At 24.5% G+C, this 18,318-nt stretch overlaps 1 protein-coding gene across 1 annotated transcript; it reads right to left on the bottom strand.

Annotated features, from left to right (window-relative positions):
- Window positions 1-3,615: 3,615 nt before the first annotated feature.
- Window positions 3,616-4,347, bottom strand: LOC101493448 (monothiol glutaredoxin-S10). The gene has a single exon (XM_004485989.4). The coding sequence runs from the start codon at window positions 4,086-4,088 to the stop codon at window positions 3,780-3,782; it is 309 nt and encodes a 102-aa protein (XP_004486046.1). The 5' UTR covers window positions 4,089-4,347; the 3' UTR covers window positions 3,616-3,779.
- Window positions 4,348-18,318: the final 13,971 nt, after the last annotated feature.

Genomic DNA, 18,318 nt, shown 5'->3' with positions numbered 1-18,318 from the left:
ATTTTTCATGAATCAATTAATTAAAAGAGAAACATGTATTTCATCAGTAGTTTATCTCTTAAATGTCTTCTACATTAAAATTTGACGAACAATATAATACACTAACTATAATTTTCTTTATAAATCATATATGCAACAAATGTTTGACTCATCTGCATAAATAAAATCGCGTATATGATAATTTTGCAGAGACTAAACATTTTTATTTTATTTTATAAGAATTAAGATTGAAAGGTTGAAATTTTATAAAGATTTAAAAATGTATTTCACTCAACCATAATTAATAGGGTAAAATAAGTTTGAAAGGGGTAGGGGGTTTACATGATGTGGTGGTGTATAGAGTAGAATTGTGATAATCTAAAAGACTCTTCATTGTGTGTCTTAGGTTTTTAACTTCATATTTGGGTTTGTCTTTTGGCCCAATAATGATCCACGTAAAGGCTGTATTGTCATTAGAGCAGACACATTATCGTTAGAACAAAATAAATATGCACGTTATCTTTAGGCAGAGAAATAACAATATTTAGGACATGTTTGGATTTGTTGGCAAGACTATTTAAGAGATTGTAATATTTGATCATAAAAAAATAAAGAAAACAACTCATTATAATATATCTATAAATTATTTTCACTTTATTTTATAAATTTTCTATGATGGATTAAAAAAATAACTTATAATTTCTATAAAAAGAATTCGATGTAATTTTATCTTATGTAACAGAAATAATTGATATATAACCACTTAAAGTATAAGTGTTTAATATGTTGTTTCTCCAAACAAGTCCTTATTATATAGCTTCATTTTCTTGTTATCTCTCCACTTTATCAAATAAAAAAAAAAACACTTAATTAGCAAGTAAAAATATTATTAAAAAAATTGACGATTAATTAGACTTATACAACATTGTTTGTGAGAAAAGTAATGAAAAGAAATAATTGTGGTTGCACTGTTGTTTGCCATCTCCTTTTACAATATGTTCCAACAAAGAAAAATAATTGTGGTCTTTGAAATTGTAAACCACCATCAAATTAGTTTTTGAATTTTATAAATTGACAAATATATATTTGAACTTGTAAAATATTAATTAAAATAGTCATTTTGTAAATTTTTATTATTAGAAATTTTGATATGACACCATAACTTAATATTTGACTTATCCACATTGATCTCACAAACTCATCTTTCATGTGACAAATTTGTAAGTAATTATAATTATGTATAAACTAATTATTGACAAATTGGTCTATAAAACCGTTAAATTCTATAGAAAAATTAGTAAAATTATAATGACATTCATATGATATCAACGTAAATGGGTAACATTCAATTAATGTGTCATATCATAGTCTCTAATGATAAAAGTTTACACATTAATTATTTTGATTAGTATTTTACAATTTCAATTATATGTTTACCGAATTACAAAATTTAACCTACACTTATAATTTCAGATATCAATTTACATATCCATTAATGGAATATTATTATATTCGGTTTTAAAGAATCCTTTCCTTGATAACTACTTGCACCACTCACACAAATAGGTTAATTTTTGTTCCAAATATTTTGGCATCAAACAAATGATTTACATTGCCATAATTTTTTCATATAGTGTTATTTTATTGTTGTAGTTAGACAAAATAATTGTGGTTTTTATCTGGTTTTGGAGTTTTTGCACTATATTATTATGTTTGATTGTGTTTTTTTAAAACTATGTTGAAAGCACGGTTGCATTAAATTCAATGATAAGGAGATTCATTAACACAACCGTGAAGTGAAGTCCTTGCAATTAGCTTCCACCTTCGCAAGGATAAATTTGTAAAAGTATTCCCTTTTCAAAGGGTTTGGGGAAGAGCAACATTGCAATCCCTTCTTATGTAAGTCTTTGATAATCTCCAAAAAGAAATTAATAATTTTCTTTAAACTAATCATGCGCATCACTTTATCATTTGCATCCATGTCAATTAAAATTTCCCATTTTCCATTCCATTAACACAAGCATATTGAGCAAACATAAATATTCATTGCGAATTAGGATAAATTCTCTATATGTATAATGTGAAAAATTCTTATGTAAAATCATCATAATTGTTTAATCTATTTTTCCTTTTTAAAAAATATATAGTTTTTATTTTTAAATTTTTTTAATAAAACATTTAATCTAACAATATCGATATTTATTAGTTAAACTAAAATTAATTTAAAGATATAATAATTTTTTTTAGTCTTAAAAGATGTGATTAAAAACTGCTATAATTAATAAATTAAATAAGAAACAAAACATCTATTCTAACAACATCAACAATTAAATTAGAATTTAATTATTAATAAAAATATTTCTATTCGAAAAATCATTTACTTTTGTATACATGCATGCATGTATCAAATCAAGGAATATATTATATATCCTATCTAATTAATTTTGTAATGATAAAGATTACATGTCATCTTGTTGCCACGTACTCCACCATATACAATTTCTCAATATTTATTCCAAAATTAATGGGTATATATGCGTGGATGCTCATCCACATGTAACTCACAATCTTCAAATTAAATCTCACAATTTCAGTGTGGTTAATTAAACCTTAATTGGGAAATTGTGAGATTTTCCAATTAACCACAATAGAGCACGTAGATGAAGACTATTATCCGTGGATAAAATAATACCGTTAATATATATATATATATATATATATATATATATATATATATATATATATATATTCATCAATTGTTTTTTTACTTACTCCATCTCATTTTAATTATTTGATTTGAGTTATGTGTGTTTTTAGAGAAAACGTTTAATTTTGTTGATTTCAATGATAAAATGAACTTCATTTATTTAAATAATTTTATTAATTATAATTATTTAAATTTTTAGATAAATTAAAATACAATAAATAAGAGTATATTAGTGAAAAAAAGTAATTAATATTATATTAATATTATAAAATAACAAATAATTTGAGATAAGAAAATAACAAATATCTACAAAACTACATTTGCATTTAGGTATGGGTATACCCATGCGTACTTGGAAGAAAATATTGTTAAGTATCAACGCGATGCATACTAAATTTAGAATAATTAATATATTGTTAAGTATCAATGTCTTGCATATTCAATTTAGATGCATCACAATGTAACGAAAATTTAAACTCAATTTCACCACATTGTTAACTAGCTCGTCCCATTAAACACAATTCGGTTGATATAACTTTTTTTTTATATAAAAAATGTGATAATGTAAAAAAAAAAATTAGGACATATTTTACTATAATATCACCTCAATCCAGATATTAATTTATCTCACATAGTCTTATATAAAAGAATTTTTTGAAAAAAATTGTGATACCAAATTTAAGAAAAAATGACAAATTTGAAGATATGTTTATTTCATGTCTTTCATACACTTTCATTTTTACTAGAAATCCAATTTTTTGTATTAGAGGGCGTAAAAGCATGTAATATTTTGGAAAGGTTTTTTAAAACTATATATGACACGTTAAATGAGTCTCTTTTGTCTTAATAATTTTTATTTTATTTTTTGTATATTGTAAAAACAAGGGAGCATATATAATTGCCCTTAATTAAATACTCAATCAATTAAATTTCATACCAAATAGTTACTTATGTAACTCAAAATTATATTGAAGTTAACAAACATTATTCTAATACAATGTAGATTCCTTCACCAAAAAAATAATAACAAAAAAAAGGCAATTTTTGGCAGTTTGCATTAGCACTAGAATGTAAGGTTCCATTACATATTTTTCTAAAGCCAAAGAGCACCAGCATCTCTAAGCATTTTCTTGAGTGAGCCATTGAGATGAAGGGTCATGATTATATTGGCTGAACCCACAAACTTGCCACCAATGAACACTGCTGGAACACTAGGGTTACATCCTAATCTCATTAGAGCCCACTCCATTTCCTTTCCTCTTTTATCTTCATCTAGCTCATATATTGCTGGTCCAACCCCTTGCTCATAAAATAGCCTCTTTATTGCATGGCTCATCCCACATGAACTCTTGCTGAATATCACCACCGCTTTTTGCGATGCTAATTTCGATACGCGATCCATCGATCTTAATTTTTGCACTCTAATTTTTTAAATGTTTCTGATTATATTATATACTGTTATATATCGACCTGATAATTTTGTTGATCTCAAAAACTCACCTGACTGTATAAAAAAAATTAAATGTTAAAAAGACGCTTTTAAAAGTGCTTGTTGTGAGAATGTATAAAAAAGAAAATAGATGAAGAAAAATGAGTGGATGAATGTGTTAAAAATGGAAGTGCGTTTTAATATTTGTCATGTCACTTAAAGTATAAGTTGAAGGGTTGTGTATTTATATAGATGGAGGGGTAAGGGCATATATGAAGAGTCACGAGGGTTTATGCAATGGATGTATTATTTGGTATCATCCTATAGTGAGTTGATGGGCTTAATATCCTTGATTTGATGGGGACTTGTGTGGTGTTTCACTTCCTTATACACATGGCTACTTCTACTTGTGTGACAAAGAATCTACTATTGGCCCATAAAGATAAGCCAAAATAGGGCCCAAAGTGGGACCACGAGAATTAGAGGGAGAAAATGGGGGAGGAATGTGAGGTGAGGTGGTTCTTTTGTGGATCAAAATGCCATTGATTACGTGGGTTTTATGGTGCGTAAAGAATGTCAACTTTCGACGAAATTCTAATTACATTACATATAAAAATTGATATGTAATAATATTATTATTATTGTTTAAAAAATAATAATATTATTGACACATATATTATGTTACACCAATGTTATATATTTAGAGTTTAATAATTTATATAGTTATTTCGTATTATAATATAAAAAAAATAGATTAGAAAAAATAAATAGCTGTAATTTAAAGTTCTTTGATTTATGTTTGTTTATATTATGAGACGAGAGAGTATACTAGAATATAGTCTATGATATTCATCTCAATAGAAAGAGATATAGTTTGACTTTGTAAGTTGGAGTTTATTCAAAAATAACTATAAAATTTGTTACGACACTCTAATTAATAATAACTTTTAATTCTCCATTCTTTTCTATATAAATATATAAAAAGTATAAAGTTATTGTATACACATATATTTATAATCTCTTGCTACATAATTTAACGAGTGATAAATAATATATTATTACACTTATTAAAGGAGAATTTAAGTTAGATATCTAACTGAAATAATTCTTAATTAAATTTTATTCATCTCTTTATCAACAATTAGGTTAAAACAAAATAAAAATTAAATAAGGTTGTAGTCAAATTTTGAATACATGTGTACAATAATTTTATACAAATAACAAACATAAATTAAATACATACTTTTAATATATATATATATATATATATTGATAGTAATTATGATTTTGAATATAATAGGGGAATAAATAACACGTGGGATGTGCGTGGTGGATTGACACATGGACACATGACGGATACCAGACGAAATCGCACTCCTTGAGGTTGTCAATATATATATATATATATAAACGGAGCTAGTTTTATAGGATCAACAAAACTAAATGTATAATTTTTAGGCACACATATAACATATATACTTTTTTAAAACATACAAAATATAAAATTAATTAATTTTATTATTTATAGAAAAAGGGACCTTTTGTGTAGGTGTACGCCTAAACACTATATATTTAATCTTATGATCAATTGTTCTTTAAACTGATCCATTCAATCAAATTGAAATAGATAATAAGAAAAAATATTGAAAAAGGATTAAAAAAAAAGTAAGAGAAAAAAGAAGGATTGATGAAAAAATAAAAAATAGAAAAAATGTAGGAAAAAGATTGCTACACTACAAAAATGTGGTGAATAGTGACGTTTACAAGTCAAATTTGCAAAGATTTACTGCCTATACAAATTGATTATTAGGAGTTTTTTAATCTATTGTAAATATATTTGCTGCAGTTTGTTAGTGACGGTTTTGAAAACCTCCGCAAAATAATCTCACTAATTACTACATCTTTTGTAGTGAAGCTGTACTAGTCAACCATTGAATGAAAGACTAGTCCACGTCAAATAATTATACCACTGATTTTTTACTTTATCAAAATAGACGAAATTCATATTCATCTTCAATGAATAAATATCTACAAAATAATCCCAAAAATATTTAACGACTTCACGGTCTCTCAAAATATACATAATATTTTCTATACTACTTTAATACACATTATAAAGATTGGACAAAACTCTTGTTTTCCTATTATCATTAATAAAAATTATGTTACAAATAACTTTCTAAAGCAAAGTTCTATATTTGTTGGCCCAAACTACTAAATCATAAGAGAAGATTCTTGAAATCATCAAGATTCTACAAATTAGCCAAAAGACCATAATCATATTTAATAGAAAAATTACCATCCAATGTTAATATTTGAGAATTAATATTGGTAACTCCTTTGTATACCACATTGCATATAACACTATGTCTGAATTGAAATGCTTTAGATGGGTCTTCACACTTAGTAATTAGAGTTAACTATTGGGGTTTGATTGACATTTAGAGAGATTGAAAACATTTCTTAACAAATCACAAAAGACAGAATCTTATAATATCCAACAGAGGTTTAAAAAGAAAAGTGAATAAAAGGCTTTAAATTTTGCGATTAGCATGTAGAGTTGGATTCTGGAGTAAAGTTGTAAAGATAGGTCGACTCAACCCTATTTTAGTATGAGAAACACAATTACATAAATAAATCAAATCAAGCTCAATTTACTATTATTGGATTGCAAATTATTAAAGTCAATTCAACTACTATGGGCAAGCCCAACCTATTTATTATCATTTTTGTTTATCCGGTAATACGTTTCTTAGATCATTTTGCTATATTAGTTTACAAAATTATTTATTTGGTAAAATATGGTTACATGATTTATAAGTATTTTAGAATAACACTCAATGTCAATTACTCGTATTTTATTTTTTTAATTAAACAAATATATATATATATATATATATTATATTTTTTGATAATGTAAAGTTTTTGAAATTTTAAGATAAATGTAATTTATTTTATTATTTAAATATATTTTTATAAATAATTTTAAATTAGATAATAACTATTAAAGTTTATACTAATATTTTTTTTTTCAAAAAATCACATAGAGTTGTTGGAACTAGGTCAGCAAAACCCCAACAGACTAGCCCAATCCAATCTAATTTTTTATTTTGATTAATGGAATTGGACAAAACGCAATTGTTTTTGGACCTACATTTTTTAATCAGCTGATGGGCCAATGGGTCAGCCCATTGAACCTACCCATTTTGACAGCTCTAATAAGTAATAATTACATCGGGTTTTGTACTGTGTACCCCCCATTTTACCTTCCACCCCCCAAATATTTTTAAAGACTGCTTTTATCATTTCAGTTTTCCACCCCTCACTTGCGAAAATTATAAAAAAATTCTTAATTTTTGAAAATTTTAAACTTTCGAAATGTAATTATGCAGAAAAAATTACAAATTTCGAAACTTTGAAAAAATACCAAACTTTCGAAATGAAATATTTCAGAAATTTTCGAAACTTTGGATGAATATGAAATTTTCGAAGTGTATTTTTCCAGAAAGTTTCGAAAGTTTGGATGAATTTGAAACTTTCGAAGCACATATACTTCAAAAATTTCAAACCTTCAAAGTAATTCCATTTCAAAAGTTTCAGAAGTTTCAAAACTTTCAATTTTTTTTTTTAAAAATTACTGAAACTTCCAAAATTAGATATCAAAGTTATTACTATTACTATAAATCTATTACTATTAATTTATTATTATTTATTACTAATAAAAATACATTTTGGAACTTTCCATGAATACCAAAGTTTCGAAAGTTTTAAATTGTTCGAAAGTTTCAAAAATTATGGAATTTTCTATGTCGAAAGTTTCAAAAATTCTGAAATTTTCTATTTCGGAAGTTTCGAAACTTTCAAATTGATCAAAAGTTGCAAATTTTTTGATCAATTATGAAAATACATTTCGAAAATTTCAGATTTATCAAAAGTTTCGAAAATATTAAAATATTATGGAAAATTACGTTTGTGTTTATCAAAAGTTTCGAAAACGTCCAAAAAATCACTTTTTTATATTTCAAAAGTTTGAAAATTTTGAAACGATAATGTAAATTTTGGAAGTTTCGAAAAATACGGTGAATAGTGGAGTGGTTAATTTTTTTAAGGGACGAAATGGTATTTTCATTTGGAATGGGAGGTGGAAAGTCAAAGTGGGGGATACATAGTACATTTCTCTAACTATATAGGAGAGGTTGTAGAAAAAAAAAAAAGTGACATCATTATAAAGACCCTTTCAATTTTCATCATAAAGACCCATTCAATTTTCATCCTCACCATTAAGAAGAACCATAAATCTATCCGTGTTCTAATCAATTTGAATTGTATTAGTTATTGGATTCGACGAAATCACTGCTGAGTTATATTTTTAATATATTCTTTCGTGTTATTTTTATACGATACAGTTGAGTTAAAATTTTATTCAATAAAAATTAATGTATCTAATCTATATTATGGACTAAATACATCAATTTTTGTTGAATAAATTTTAACTCGACTGTATTATAAATCAATTTTGTTGAGTAAATTTTAACTCAATTATCCTTAAAAAAAAAAGTGACTTATTTAATAACAAATATAATGATGAAGATGATTGTGGAAATCATAGGCAGACTATATCTTAATTAAATAATGTTAATGTCAAAAGCTCTTGTGAACGGTTTTTAATTTTAACAATATTTTGTTCCCATGCTGGACAATTATTTTTGAAAGAGTATTTTCCCTTTTGATTGTGCTGAATTATATTGGATAGTGGATACTGAATATAAGAAAGAGGATTCTCTCTGTCTAGTATCTTAAAAAAGAAAAGCAATAAAAAAAGGTGAAAAGGATACAACATATTTATAAATTATATCCTTTCCCTTCATTCTCTTTTCTAATTTTGTGAGGAATAATATGTATATTACTTTACTATATCATACATTTTATTTAATTATGATTAAAATTAAAAGAGCAGCAATTTGTACAGTACAGCTCTGTACTTTAACAACACAACAATATCCTAATTTGTGATGCCAGGACCCGTCATTGCATTATTATCTCTTATATCTTCTCTTCCAGCTTATAAAGCTAACATATATATTCTTTACAATCTATGTCTACTCCACATATTATATATGGTCCTGATGCATGCATAATTGATATGGCTGGTCATAAATGAATATGAATTAGAAATTAATTGTTGAGGTGGAAGAAAAAAATTAAATTATCAAAAGAATGAAATTCTGAACATCTGAAATTCAACTGAGAAGTAGGTATAGTTTGACAAAAAATAATAAAAGATAAATTAATAATGGATTTGTCTTGATGCAACAAACGGATACTGTCACTAGTTGACAAATCAATTTGATCGGATTTAATATATATATATATATATTAACTTCTAATTAAATTAAATTAGACTTCAATGTATCCATGACAATGAGGCGGGATAGGGGCACTTTTGTCTCCTTCATCCTCGCAACCGTAGAGAAAATATGTATCCATCCTTTCGTCCACAACGGAGATCGAGTTTCTACGTCCGCACTCATTCATATATATAAAATTATAAATTTAAAAATCATATATATTATAATTAATACAATATAATACTTATTATTAGACAGTAATAAAATTAAAAAATATTTTTTATAAAGATAAAATTATAATTTTTAATATTTAAAAAAAAATTAAATATATTTAATATGTATATAAAATTTAAAAATTACAATATTATTACTTGCGGGGCAGATTAGAGGACGAGTGTGGGGGTGAATATTACCATCTCAAACTCGTCTCCGCCCCCGAATTTTAATTTCGGGGAAAATCTGTTGAGACAAAATCTCAATTTAATGTTTTGATGAAAACAAACAAAAAGTTAATTAAGAAAGTTAATTATGATTCTAAAATGTTATGTTAATTTAACATGTGCTTTTAAGTGAATTTAATTAAGAACAAAATCAAGCAAAACAAAGAAAACAGGAACAAGAACATTAAAACAGAGAAAGATCTCCAGCGTCAAAAATGTTCATCACAACATGTTGATCAAACTTTTTCTACCTCTTTAACAAAGAGTCTGCCCTGGAAGTTTATTCATATAGAATCAGCACATGACAAAGAACAAATAGGATTCATCCAAGCTCAAAAAGGTTATTTGATCTCTAAAATAAAAGGACTTAAAGTCAGACAAAAATCAAGACAGTTTGTAACTCTAAAAATCAAAATGTCAAGAAAGTTTGATCAACCTTGATATATGATAAGACATTGCAAAAGACATCCAGAATGATTAAAATAGGAACTCCAGATTGATTATTAAATCTCAAGAAAGTTCAAATTGACAGACCCAGATTGATAATCAATATCCGTTTTCCGCATAACTTCAATAGGTGTGCATTCTCTTATGCAATGGCTTATAATTTTTCTCCAAACTCATCTGGCTACATTCAAGACTCAAGACTGTACCATCCAAGATCAAGGGAGAAACGTCAAATGCTTTTTAACTAGAAGACAAAACTGCTTTAATGCTAAATCAGAAAAGTCAAAAAAGAAAAAAAAAACAGTTTTTCAAAGCTGGATTATTTTTAATCTGATATATTGCCTTCAGTCAAACTTCAGAGCACTATCAACAACTCTTTTGACCTTCATTAAAGGCCTCTAATGCCTATAAATAGAAGACCAATATCCAGGATCAAACAAAAACTTCAAGTGCTATCAAACTCTCATAAATCATTCACATTCACATACTTGAAATTCTCATTTTCACAAAAAGCAATCAGTTCTGATCAATTCTATCTCACTGTGATATTGCTACTGGTTTCTTTGTTAAGAATCGAATCTCAAACAAGAGTTGAGATATCTTAGATTCTGTCAAAATCAATCTTATTGTAAAAACTCAAACTATAAGAGTTTCTTTATAGTTTGTTTAGATTGCATTGAATCCTACCAAAGTTAGATAGGTGCTGTTGTTGATTTCTAGGTGGAAAGTAATATAGATTAAAACAGATCAAGGTTGATCTAAACTAGGTGCTGTAAAACCAAGAAGGTTCTTTGTTTTAAACACTTAGTGGAAAATCTCACGGTTGTGAGGACTGGACGTAATCCGAGTTGGGTGAACTAGGATATATCGTTGTGTGGTATTTCTTCCCTTATCTATTTACTTTTAGTTTGGTTGATTATCAAGTTAATTACATAAATTGAATTATTGATTTTAACTAACCAAGAACGTTCTCCGTTTTCTGGTTAAAACCAAGAACGTTTTCCATTTTCTGTTTTCACAGCCAAGATTAATCTTGAGTTATTTTGTTAAGTTTTTAACAGGAATTTTTAAAAAAGGTGCATTTACAATTCAAACCCCCTTTTCTTGTAAATTGAAGTTGCTACTTCAAAATCCACATCCGCACTCAATCAAAATGGACTTTTCCCGCCCAAATCAAACGAGTTTGGGTGAGTACTTGCTAGTAGTAAAAGTTATGTTGTTATCCCTACTTCAATGTACTTTTAGTCATTTATTTTACTCGAAATAATATTTTAGTCCCTCATTCAAAAATTCAATTTTTTAATCTCCAATTTCAATTTTTTTTAATGATTTTTCTCGACTATAATGACGTTACACTAGATTAAAATCTCTATTGATGACAACTTGAACATATGAAAACTTTGATTACACATCTTTTAAGATAAAATTTACATGGTTAAATATAGCACTGGATGTTCTCAGGAACAGGTCGTGAACACTACATCTTTTATATTTTTTTAATAAATTACTAAAATATCTTTATATTTTTATGGGTGTGAGAAACTTACATCGTCTCTGGCCTTTTCCACTTTGTCCCTCTATCAGCGTTGTTTGGTCTTGATCTTCATACTATCTCAAGGTGCTTCTTATAATTTTAAGATTCTTATTCTTTTTCTATATAGATATAGTAAAAAAAAATGCCGATGGTTAATAATCTTTTTATCTTTACCTCAACGTAAAAAGATTATTCAATTGTTTTTACATCACATTCCGTTGATCATATTAGAAACTATGTAATTGAAGAGATAAACAAAAACGAGGTAGACATTTATTAGAATTTATACTGATAAAATATAATAAAATTAATACAACAAACTCTATATATAGATAAATTATCTGATATCGAATGATAAACTAACTCATCTCGGACAGACAAACTCTAACACCATAGTTAGTCATTCAACTACTACCTATCAACAAACTTTTACGTGTTAACCCGTTAATATATGATATAGTGATATACTATTTGTTAACTGTGAATTGTTTTAATTAATTTGTGTATTTTTTTAAGAGTGACACGATGTTTAAACATAAGAAAATTTATGCATTTTTTAAAAAGAAAGTTTTCGACAAAGATGAAAATTATAAAGTGGATATATTTTATTTGATTGAATTGTATGAAGTTATAAAAACTTGTGTGAATATTGTATGACTTGTGAAAATTGTAAAACTTGTGATAATTGAAATTATAACTTTCTCAACTTGTCGACTATGTATAAATTGTGTGAAACTCTAAATAAAACAATACGATTTTTATGAATTTCAATTATAATATTTAGTTAATACTTATCGCTATCTTACTTCCTCTAATATTTTGTTTGCATCTTCAAATCTAACGATTCATAAAAGTAAATAAATAAATATAAAAGTATAGATATAAAAGTTCTATCTCACTTCTCTCACCAACCGGATAATTATGTGAAAAAATAAACAAACATTTAAAATAGTGAATAAAGTATATTGGGTCATAATTTTATTTATTTTTTCTTTATTTTTATCTTCTTATTTGATGATAGTTTTGTAACTTCTTTTTATATGATGCGTAGTACAAATCGTTTATTTAGTTATTTATTTTTTCTCGTGAAAAAATGCATTTCTTGAGAAAACAATACTAATTAATTATAATAAGATATTAGATCTCTATGCTCTGTACGGAAAAAATAATGTTTAAAAAATTATTTTTTTAAAATAAAATATAAATATGCACAAATTTGTGTTAAATATAATTTTCTTCTTTTATTTATTTTATGAAATACATTACACATCAAGCAAATTTTTCAATGTAAAAAATAGAAAATTATTTAATTTAATATATCATTGGGATATTTATAACATGTTGTACATACAAAGACGATTGATTGATTTTATGGGCGAACAAAATTAGGGTATCATTTAAATGATTAAAATATTCTTAAACCGGTTTTAAAAATAAACATTTATTAAAAATAATACTAATAAAATATAATAAAATTAATATAAGTTTTATATATAAATAAATTACTTAGAATGATAAACTAACTAATATTGACAAACTCTAACATACTACTTAACAACTCGACTACTCTCTGTTAATAAATTTTTACATGTTAACGGTTGAGATATGATATAATGTGATATTGTTTGTTAATTATTGTAAATTATTTTTATTAATTTTATTTTTATTTTTTTAGAAGTGACACAATGTTTAAACATAAAAAAATTGATCAATTTTTCAATAAGAAAGTTTTCAATAAAGATGAAAATTATAAAGTGAATATATTTTATTTGATTGAAGTGTTGTTAAGTTCTAAAAACTTGTGAAAATTGTGTGACATGTAAAAATTGTAAAACTTGTGAGAATTGAAATTTTAACTTTTTCAACTTATCGACTATGTTTGAATTGTATAAAACTCTAAAAAAAACTATATAATTTTTATGAATTTCAATTATAATATTTTAATTAATATTTTTTACTAATTAATTCTCTCTAATATTTTGTGCAAGATGTGCTACTAATTAAGTATATAGATATATTTAAGACCACAATTACCAATATTTTATATTTAAAAAATCAGTAAAAAAAAAAAAAGAAATTTCCTACACTCTGAATTGACAAGACAAAAAGAAAGAAAAAAATAATTATTAAGTTCCAAAATACTTTAGTTGGAAAAAATAATATTTCTTTACAAAAAATTTACATTGTTCGGTTCAATTTACTGTTAACATTTCCAAAAAGTTGAAATCAAAATGGTCACTAAAAGCAAATGAAATTGCTGTAAAATATATAAACCGTCCCTAGAAATAGCAATCACATAAATAAATTATATGTGACTCTAAGACTCGCCTAGACATCCATAAGAGCATTACTAGTGTGTGAATAGAATCGCCACATCATTAATTTTTTTTTTTTTGAAGTGATTTGTTTTTTTTCTTCATATTTTATGTGAAAATTTATAAGACTATTTGGTTGATATATGTTTACATAACTATTCATAAAATTCACGATGGACACGAGTTGAGTAGTTAACACTGACGTATTAACAAAATAAATAAACATTTTAATTATATATTAGTTAATAAATACAAATATAGATGTAATAATATTCATATTTCTGTATCTGATAATAAATTAAAATTCATTTTATAATATATTTTGTTATGTATTAATATAATAATATTTAATATTTTTATGATCAATTTGTTTATTTATTTTATTTATGTGATAATGTATTATTGTTTGTATGTATTTATATATATCTTTTTTTGACAAAATAAAATAAACAATTCTACATCATTAAAACAGAAAAACAATTTTTGTTCATAAATAATTTTTTATTTAAAAAATAACATTCATAATTATTCGCTAATATTTATAAATATTTAAAAATTCACTCATTAAACAAAAATTAACACTAATATAAATAGATTTAAATAGAGTACATATATAATATTTTTATTTAATGAATAGAGTAATAGATGAGTACTCATCAAGAAGATAGTACTGTACTCTTTTAATTTGATTTCTAGGGATATCGTCATGACAACCAAATATATGCATCAACGTGATATTTCAATTTCTAAAATCCTTATGCCAGAACGAGGGGCAAATTCGGTACAAAAAAGACTCTTTTGGCGCGTAGTCCCGAGTTTAATCTTCTTTTATGATACACAGATTCTTTAATTCTATATTTAATTAGAGTAGTCGAGTTTGTGTGTTGCACTTGACAAAAAACAAGGATTTATATATAAATCATAAAGTTAAATATTATTATAATTACAAATGCAAAAATATATAAAAATTCAATCTAAACTATTATATATCATTATTTATAAAATATACAATACAAATAACATTAAATAGTTAAATTATTATATATCACTGTTAATGACTGAAAATCATATTATTTATATTTATGATTGTTACTGTATAATAATAAAAAATATTTAAAAAATAAATAAAATTACAATACTAAAGATATTAAATTTACATAAATTATATGAAATATTTTAGATAAATTTTATAATAAAATAAAATATAATAATTGACTCGTAACTCTAAATTTTATCATGTAAGTATATAAAACAATGAACATATTAAAGGGATGTAGGTGTAACAAAATATTTTTTCTTTTACAATACGATGATATACTTTAGGATGATTTTGACATTAGATAAGTGAACGAAATTAATTATTTACATGCCTAAAAAAAAATTTAATATGGTCTGATCAAATTTATAACCTTTTATTAAAATAAACATTTAAATGATATGCATTTTTGTGATAAAAATATTCATATTTTATGTAATATTTTAATAAAATATACAAATGTCAATAGAATGAAATTACAAATTTAAAATAAATATGCTTTAATGAAATTAAAAAAATTGAGTAAATCATATCTAAATTTAAAAACAAAATATATTTTATCCACCTTAAAATATTTGTCATATTTGCAAAAATTATTTGCCCCAAAAAAATTGTCACTTTTGGTTTCTAATACAACTTTAATTACTTTTTTTAATTATATTATCTAATTAATATAATTTACACTACTCCCAAGTTATAATTCTTCACTTTGCATTTAATATAATGAAAATACATCAATAGATGATAAAGATAAATCAGTAAAACTATCGTTCTCTTTCAATTATTTATCATTATTTTCTTAATCTGTATAAAAATGCAACAAATAATGTGGGACGTGTTTTTGTAAAATGAAAATAAAGTGTTAAATAAATAATATAGTAAAAATAAATAAATTATGAGTGTATTAACATTTGTAGTGACTTGTTGCATGCGGTGCAATGCTAGTGATTATTTCCATGCATGCATGGGTAGAAATTTCCAAAATAAATATTTTAAAAAAAATAAATAATTTGTTATAACTTATTTAATTATAGGATTATATGTCTTAAAAATATTATTATTTATTGATAAATTGGAAAAGAAACTTTATGCAAAATATGGTCTTTACTTTTAAAATACTGAACTCCATGTCTAATAATTTATATATTATGATTTAGATTAATATATATGCGGCCTTTGTCAAAAACACCTCATAAAAAAATAATAAGATCTATAAAAAAAAATATAAATTAAGTAAATCAAAATTTATCAAAAGATGGTTATAATGTCGTATCAACACAAATTTGAAAATCTAATCACAAAAGAAAATAAATAAATAAATAAAACATAAACATATAGTATTTTTTCATTATGATTAAAAACCAATATATAATTAACTAAAATTGATTAATCGTAAAATACAAAATAAAAAACCTACCTTAGATTAAAATATGAAGTTATGAAAAAAGAGTCAAAAAGATGAATAGAGTAACACATGAATAAAATAAATAGAGTTAATTGTGACTTCAGAAAATAATGTATGTATTTTACCGTGTTATCTCACAAAGAAAACAACACCAACAACTTTTTTGTTCATGAATTTCTAATCCCAAATTTAATTCAAGCTTTGATTGATCATAATTTATTCTTCTTTTTATTCATGAATTTTTCATTTTTCATCTATATTTTTTTTAAAATTATTTGGTTTAATCAAGAATTTAAAAATCTCAAGAGAAACTTTGAATGTGGACTATTTCACAGTATAAATACATAAGAATTTACAAAGTAGCAAATTTTCCTAATAATTTCAAATCATCATGTCTTTCTAAAATAATATGAAATTGAAATTTATTTTTATCTTGATATATATTTTTTCTCATAATCTTATATATTTTTAATTTGTAATTTGATTATAATTTTAATTAAACTTTATTGTTAAAATTATTTGAGATTATAGGCCACAAATATAATTTTTGTTTTTAGGTGACTTAGTTTTAATATGTTATTAAGTGCATTAATTTTATTTTTATTTATTTCATATTTTTTTATTGATATCTATATAATTTTATTATTACTATTTGATTGAAAATTGAGAATCTAAATAAATTAATTATTTGCACAATTTTGGATGTATGCTATGTGGAATATTGAAAATTGAGAATCTAAATAATTTAATTATTCCCTGCATCTATTTGCATTTAAAACAACTCTTGTAATAAAATTGCTTGTATTGGGTAAAAAAATGGTTTGTGAATATGTTGTAGTAATATTTACTAGATTAAAAAAAAAAAAAAAACAGTGCATTCAATGTATGCATCACATTAATTAATTTCCATAATATCCATGACTATTGCTCTCTCTCTCTTTTTTTTAGTTAGAGCTTTCAACTTTTAAGTCATGCCTTCATTTTCATCATCCTTTCCTAGAATTGGATGCGAATAGCAAAAAAAGAGGTCCCAATAGGATAAATTCAACTTTTCTTAGAAGGCAGCAGATACCTATAGATAAGGTAGAAACCCCAATATCATATATCTATTTAAGAAAAAAAGTTTTTTTTGGTAAATATATTTAAGAAAAAAAGTTAAACAATATTATAGCACAAAGACAACTACTTATAGACCCTCTAAGTTTTTTTTTTCATGCCAAGAAAAATTAAATTAATTACATTATGTTATGAACTTGAACTTATTTTTTTCTTTGGGTACAAGTCAACTTATTTATTTATTTTAATGATATAAGATATGTACTTAATTCAATTTAAATTTATAATAACTGGCTCCATGAAATCCCTATTTTGCTATCCTATATTCCTTATTCCCCAATTGGAGGTTTGCATATATGCAATCAACATAAAAAAAAATGAAGATTGTTCATTAATTTTTTCGTACCAAGAATCATATTATATTTAAATAGACAAACAAAAGTAACTATGTATGAGGAAAAAAATAATGCACGAATTTCTTCATTCTTTTAGAAGCCGTACCAAGGACATCATGTCTTTGTTCCAATTCCAATTTATTACTTGCATTGAAAGATTCGATAAAATTATAAAAATAAAAAGCTTGGATATATAAATCACTTTCATACAATTGTATGTTCAAAGT

Source organism: Cicer arietinum, chromosome 1, assembly GCF_000331145.2.
Source record: "Cicer arietinum cultivar CDC Frontier isolate Library 1 chromosome 1, Cicar.CDCFrontier_v2.0, whole genome shotgun sequence".
Taxonomy (NCBI): domain Eukaryota; kingdom Viridiplantae; phylum Streptophyta; class Magnoliopsida; order Fabales; family Fabaceae; genus Cicer; species Cicer arietinum.
This window is presented reverse-complemented; position numbering and strand designations above follow the sequence as displayed.

Excerpts from the sequence above, each read along its gene's own strand:
- LOC101493448 (XM_004485989.4), bottom strand. The coding sequence starts at position 4,088 with ATGGATCGCGTATCGAAATTAGCATCGCAAAAAGCGGTGGTGATATTC.